The following is a 6519-nucleotide window of genomic DNA, read 5'->3' as shown; positions in this document are numbered from 1 at the left end:
ATGCAAGTCCTTTCTCTTTTCAGCATTCCTCCCCTCTGTCCTCGGCAGATGAACTGATCATTGGCCCCTTCGCTCCTTCCATTCAAAATGGCTGCCGTGTTTGCCTGCGCCAGCCGCTGCCCTCCAAAAGTCGCTCACCGCACGCGAAGCACTGCGAGAGGCTGGCGAGAGACGCTGCCAGGTCGCGACGCGAATGCAATTCTTTCATTCGCCAGTAGGTGCCCCACGCAGAGGCGGACAAGGCAGTGCAGGCACACTCTGCCCTGGCTGGGGTCTGGTTATCGCAGGTCGCCGAGGGAGCTGAGAACCCCCTCCCCTCCACCTCACCCCCCCCGGAAACTCAAGCGCGTCACAGAATCGGGATTGTATTCTCGGACAGAGCGTTCCCTCTGCGACAGAAGCTCACGTCCAGGTGTGTGGGGGGGAGGAAGGAGTCATCCCGAAGTCGGGAATATCGCAATCCCTGGAAATCAGGGAAGGAAACGGCGCAGAGATAATGCAAGATTGAGAAAAAAAGCTCCATGGAGTCAGACTTGGAATGCGCAGCGTTGCAATTTATCGAGATTGCAAACCATCATTTTTGTCTGTGAAAAAATTCTGACAGCAAAATAAAAGCCTGTATTGCATGTGTTTGCAACTGAAGTAAAGTTGGGGAGAGGAGCTGAAACACAATCCAACAATGAGATTACAGACGGCTGATTGGCAGCAAATTGCTCCCAGCCTTGAACCGGCGCCAAGAAAAATAGTTGTGAGCTTGTCAAGGTTGGCAGCTAATTTTGTGGTTAATAGAAAGCAGTGACGAGAAAGGAAACTGCAGGCCACTCGAGAGTATAAATAGGCTGTTGAGGGGAGCTGAGCAGCACAGAAGGAGCAGGCAACTGATCAGAGAGCCCGAGCCCGAGCCTCAAGAGCTTCAGTCCACATCTCACCATGAGCAGAGCGACTTTCTTCACTGCCGTCCTCCTTCTCCTCGTCTCCGCCGTTCTCTGGGGCGTTTCACAAGGTGAGGTCGGTCCCGATGAGAGGTATTATTCACGAATCATGAAAGGGTTTTGATAGATTAGATAGGGAGAAACTGTTTCCAGTGGCAGGAGGGTCGGTAACCAGAGGACGCAGGTTTAAGGTAATTGGCAAAAGATCCAGGAGCAAGGTGAGGAGAAACCCTTTTTCTCACACGCAGCGAGTTGTTATTGATCTGGAATGCTCTGCCTGAATGGGCGGTGGAAGCAGATTCAATAATAACTTTCAAAAGGGAATTGGATATTTATTTGAAAAGGAAAAATTTGCAGGGCTATGGGGAAAGGGCAGGGGGGGAGTGGGACTAATTGGATAGCACTTTCAAAGAGCTAGCACAGGCACGATGGGCCGGATGGCCTCATTCCGTGCTGTAAGATTCCATGATTCTATAATTTGGCCATAAACTTGTTCTCTTTCCCCCATCTATTTATTGTTGACTTTCGAAGTGTGTAAAGGTCTCTGATAACAGTACCAAGCCTTGCAGACGCTGCAAATCTGATCTAAAATAACACAGAAATGTACAGCAGGTCAGTCAGCAACTGGGAAGAGGAAAGAGAGCTGAAGCAGTTTTAAGCGGGACTCTTCAGTTGAGTTCCTGCTGAATGCTCCCCCTTATACTGCACTGGGATGGGTGCAAAAACGGACACATTCGATTCCAGCTAAGCTGCCTTCTGCTTTTACCCTCCATTTCTGCTCCGGCCCTTTCCCCAATGGGCTGGGGTGCAGGTTCCACATTGGGAGTGGGACCGGAGTAACATACAGGGCCAGACCAGGTAAGAACAGCAGGTTTCCATCCACTAAAGGGAACATCAATGAACCAGTTGGGGTTTTTACAACAATCCAAGAGCTTCACGGTCACTTTTACTGATACTATGCCTTTTATTTCCAGATTATTTAATCTGAATTCAAATTCTCTAACTGCAATAGTGGGATTTGAATTTACATTCTATTGAATTACTAGTCTAGCAACGTAACCACTACACCACGGTTAGTGATAACGAGCCAAGGATAGGTTCGATACTGGGGGGGGGGGAGTGGGTCGTGCAGGATGAGAAACTCTCCCTTGATTATAGTACGAATCCTTAACACTACATTTATTCTTCCTTACAGCCAGTGATGAGGGCAAGAGTTTGCAGGACTGCTGCCTCTCGACCAGTTCAAAGGAAATCCCATCACGGATCGTGAAGGACTACACGATACAGTGGCCTGGGAATGGCTGCAAAATCCACGCTGTCTTGTGAGTACTGAGTCCGGGTTTTCCATCAAACCTTTGGGTGCTCTTCCTGCTGTTTACCATTGTTCTACCCCCTGGTCCTGGACTCCCCAATTGGGATTGGTTCTCACCAGGGTACAACACTGACTACACTTCAAAAGTACTTCATTGGTTGTAAAACACTTTGGGACGTCCTGCGGTCACGAAAGGCGCTATATAAATGCAAGTTTTTTTTTCTTTCTTTCTTAATCTGGCGTTTGGAACACGTGTCTAACCTTTGACCCTTCACCCTCCCAACAGGTTCCTGACCAAGAACAAAAAGCATCTCTGCGCCCCTCCTCAGCTAAAATGGGTGAGGAAACTGATGGCCAAAGTCAACGGGAAGAAATCGAAAACCCGTCCGGGAAAGAAGTCTCGGAAGTCCCAGAAAAAAAGGTGAGAGTTTCGCTTTATTCTTCAAACTGTTCGCATTTACATAACGTTAAGAAATAGGAGCAGGAGTAGGCCATACGGCCCCTCGAGCCTGCTCCCCCATTCAATCAGATCATGGCTGATCTTCGACCTCAACTCCACTTTCCTGCCCGATCCCCATATCCCTTGATTCCCCTAGAGTCTGTCCATCTCAGTCTATCCCTGCCCTTATAACCTCCGATCCCATTCCCAATCAGAGATCTATCCAGCTCCCTTTTGAAAGAGTTTTGGTTTTAAAGCTGCCCCCAAACTGCCCTTTCTCAGTAAAAACAATATGTACCCCGGAGATTACTAACAGATTAACTGACTGATGTCCAGGCCCACCAGGCAATGAACTCTATTTGAATTTCTCCATCAGAATTCAGTGGGTAACACTCTCGCACTCCCACTCCAGAGACTTGAGCACAAAATCTAGGCTGACACTTCCAGTGCAGTACTGAGGGAGTGCCGCACTGTCGGAGGTGCCGTCTTTCAGATGAGGCATTAAACTGAGGCCCCGTCTCCCCTCTCAGATGGACGTAAAAGATCCCATGGCCATATTTCGAAGAAGAGCAGGGGAGTTCTCCTTGGTGTCCTGGGCCAATATTTATCCCTCAACCAACATCAATAAAACAGACGATCTGGTCATTATCACGTTGCTGTTTGTGGGATCTTGCTCTGCACAGATGGGCTGCCATGTTTCCTTTTCCTACATTACAACAGTGACTTTCATTGGCTGTAAAGCGCTTTGGGACGTCCAATGGTGTTGAAAGTCACTGTGTAAAATGCAAATTCTATCTTTCTTCCCTTCCTCATTAACTCACCCCAGTGGGCCTTCTTCCTGTGCGTGTGCCTCAAAACTCAATGGTGGTAGGATATTTGACCATGGGGGGTGGTGGTGGGGTGGGGTGGGTGTGGACGGGGGAATGGAACGAGGGGAGGTGTATAGTGACTGTTGGGGTGGGGAGATAGCATCACCAAGTAAACTCCTGTCCATACCCCCCGCCCCTCCCCAGCTCTGACACCCAGCCACTTGTACCTTTTAGTGGGTTGGGGTAGGGGGTCACTGGATGGCGATCTGGACTCTGAGACTTAATGCCTCCTCCCCCCCCCGCCCCCCCCCCCGCTGCGATCAGCTACCGTTGCACGTTGGGCCATCGTCCGGGAGGGTAGGGAGGGGCGGTCGGGGAGCTCCTGAGCATGATTTGGATCCCACTTGGTCACTGTTTTGTTGGAAGGCTGGTTCGTCCGACTCCCCTGACCGATACCAATCCCTCTCTTTGCAGGAAGCGACTGCCCTGAGGAGCGACGATGACCTTCGGCTCTTTCCGTCTACCTTAACGTGTGTTTTTGAGGAAAAAAAAATAACAAAAAAACAAAAAAAGTTGGCAAGATAACGTGAGGGTCAGAGTGGAGGATACACATCCGTTAGTAAATCAACTGACACTGACCCACCACCTCTCCAAGACACGATCAAATCCACCCCAGACTGATGGGATCAACGGCTCCTCTCTGTGCTGCCTTTTGTGGTCGAATATGACATGAGATTGAATGGCCTCAATCCAGTCCCTGGTGAGGTTGGCCCACAGCACAAAACTGGCACTAAATTGGCACGAATTTGGCACTGAATTGGCCACTGAATTGGAAATCATTCTCATGTTAAGTGCAGGAAACAGAAAACATGTCACACTAATTTTTTTTTATTTGTTCATGGGATGTGGGCGTCGCTGGCAAGGCCGGCATTTATTGCCCATCCCTAATTGCCCTTGAGAAGGTGCAATAGGGACAACCTTCTGAGATTCAGCAGTGTAGAGGGAGCTTTACTCTGTATCTAACCTGTGCTGTACCTGCCCTGGGAGTGTTTGATGGGACAGTGTAGAGGGAGCTTTACTCTGTATCTAACCCGTGCTGTACCTGCCCTGGGAGTGTTTGATGGGACAGTGTAGAGGGAGCTTTTTTCTGTATCTAACCCGTGCTGTACCTGCCCTGGGAGTGTTTGATGGGACAGTGTAGAGGGAGCTTTACTCTGTATCTAACCTGTGCTGTACCTGCCCTGGGAGTGTTTGAATGGGACAGTGTAGAGGGAGCTTTACTCTGTATCTAACCCGTGCTGTACCTGCCCTGGGAGTGTTTGATGGGACAGTGTAGAGGGAGCTTTACTCTGTATCTAACCCATGCTGTACCTGCCCTGGGAGTGTTTGACGGGACAGTGTAGAGGGAGCTTTACTCTGTATCTAACCTGTGCTGTACCTGCCCTGGGAGTGTTTGATGGGACAGTGTAGAGGGAGCTTTACTCTGTATCTAACCCGTGCTGTACCTGCCCTGGGAGTGTTTGATGGGACAGTGTAGAGGGAGCTTTACTCTGTATCTAACCCGTGCTGTACCTGCCCTGGGAGTGTTTGATGGGACAGTGTAGAGGGAGCTTTACTGTGTATCTAACCCGTGCTGTACCTGTCCTGGGAGTGTTTGATGGGACAGTGTAGAGGGAGCTTTACTCTGTATCTAACCCGTGCTGTACCTGCCCTGGGAGTGTTTGATGGGACAATGTAGAGGGAGCTTTACTCTGTATCTAACCCGTGCTGTACCTGCCCTGGGAGTGTTTGACGGGACAGTGTAAAGGGAGCTTTACTCTGTATCTAACCCGTGCTGTACCTGCCCTGACATTTGTAACATCTCCCAACACTCGTGGTTTATTAACTATTGATTGATTTTGCACTGTTCTAATACGCAGTGATTGCCAGGGACTGTGAAAGAGTGTCTCTTTCTATTCCCCGCGCATTAACACAACCGTACAATGTGAATGACCCTCTCGATTGAATCTGCGAGTGTGGGCCGGGTTGATGGTGCTGATGCTCGAAATGGAAACTGTTCCGTTTCCCCGGCAACAGCATCCCTCATCTCAGGCGGCATGATTACTGACGCCAAGCAGAGTGAAATAAAACAGTCCGGAATGTGAGAGAGGGAGAGGGAGGGAGGGAGGGAGGGAGGGAGAGAGAGAGAGAGAAAAAAAAAGCTTGTTCCTGGAATAATGTGAACACCGATTGTGAATGTTCGATTTAAGCTTCGTCCCCCACCGCGGATGTTGTCGGGGGACTGAACGGCCGAGTGACGCTGTTTCCACGGGTAACACGTGACGCGCTGGCACCAAGTGCCCACTGCCCGCTCTCCTAATGCCCGCCGTTAGCCAGTTTATTTTAAAGGGCACGTGTTTGCTTTAACGCACCATGAGGAGGGACCGGGCACGCGCGCAGGTTAAGCGTCCCCAAGGGAACAGCGGCCACCAGTGAATCTGTCCCCTTCTTTTGTCTCTTTTGCTGTGTGGAGCCTGTATGTGGGATCTTTCTCTGTAGAATGACCCCTGGTCTTATAGATATACTGTTCCCCACCGTACTGTGATAAGCTGTCTGACTGAACAGTTTTTTTTTGTAGCATCCTTTTTGAGCCGAGCTTGTATCATTTTTTTTGTTTTTAACTTTTAGACTTTGTTACATTTTATAATAATAATCAAAAAAATGAATAAAAATCATTTGAAATAAAAGTCTGTCTCCATGAACTCTTTTTTTTCCTCTCTCAATGTGGGGGGGCTTGGGGTTTATTCCTTCCCCTGACACAGTCTCATAGATGCTCTTTGGCCCCCTCACCCATGACCGTTAAAGGAACATAGGAGCAGGAGCAGGCCATTCAGCCCCTCCACCCTGTTCTGCCATTCAATTGGATCATGGCTGATCTGTGTCTTAACTCAGTTTGCCTGCCTTGGGTAACCCTTACCTAACAAAACCTATCAATCTCAGTCCTCCAATCGGAACCAACGCAAAGCTTATCAGGTGGATGTTCAGCTG

At 49.3% G+C, this 6519-nt stretch overlaps 1 protein-coding gene across 1 annotated transcript; it reads left to right on the top strand.

Moving 5' to 3' along the window:
• The first annotated feature begins 849 nt into the window (after window positions 1-849).
• LOC137320698 (C-C motif chemokine 19-like) lies at window positions 850-6218 on the top strand. The gene is made up of 4 exons (XM_067982389.1): window positions 850-1003; window positions 2128-2254; window positions 2531-2665; window positions 3967-6218. The coding sequence occupies exons 1-4, from the start codon at window positions 931-933 to the stop codon at window positions 3980-3982; spliced, it is 351 nt and encodes a 116-aa protein (XP_067838490.1). The 5' UTR covers window positions 850-930; the 3' UTR covers window positions 3983-6218.
• The last annotated feature ends 301 nt before the right edge of the window (window positions 6219-6519 follow it).

This window comes from Heptranchias perlo, chromosome 4 (assembly GCF_035084215.1).
Source record: "Heptranchias perlo isolate sHepPer1 chromosome 4, sHepPer1.hap1, whole genome shotgun sequence".
In the NCBI taxonomy this organism is placed as follows: Eukaryota; Metazoa; Chordata; class Chondrichthyes; order Hexanchiformes; family Hexanchidae; genus Heptranchias; species Heptranchias perlo.
The sequence above is the reverse complement of the archived record's forward strand: the minus strand, read 5'-3'. Positions and strand labels throughout refer to the sequence as shown.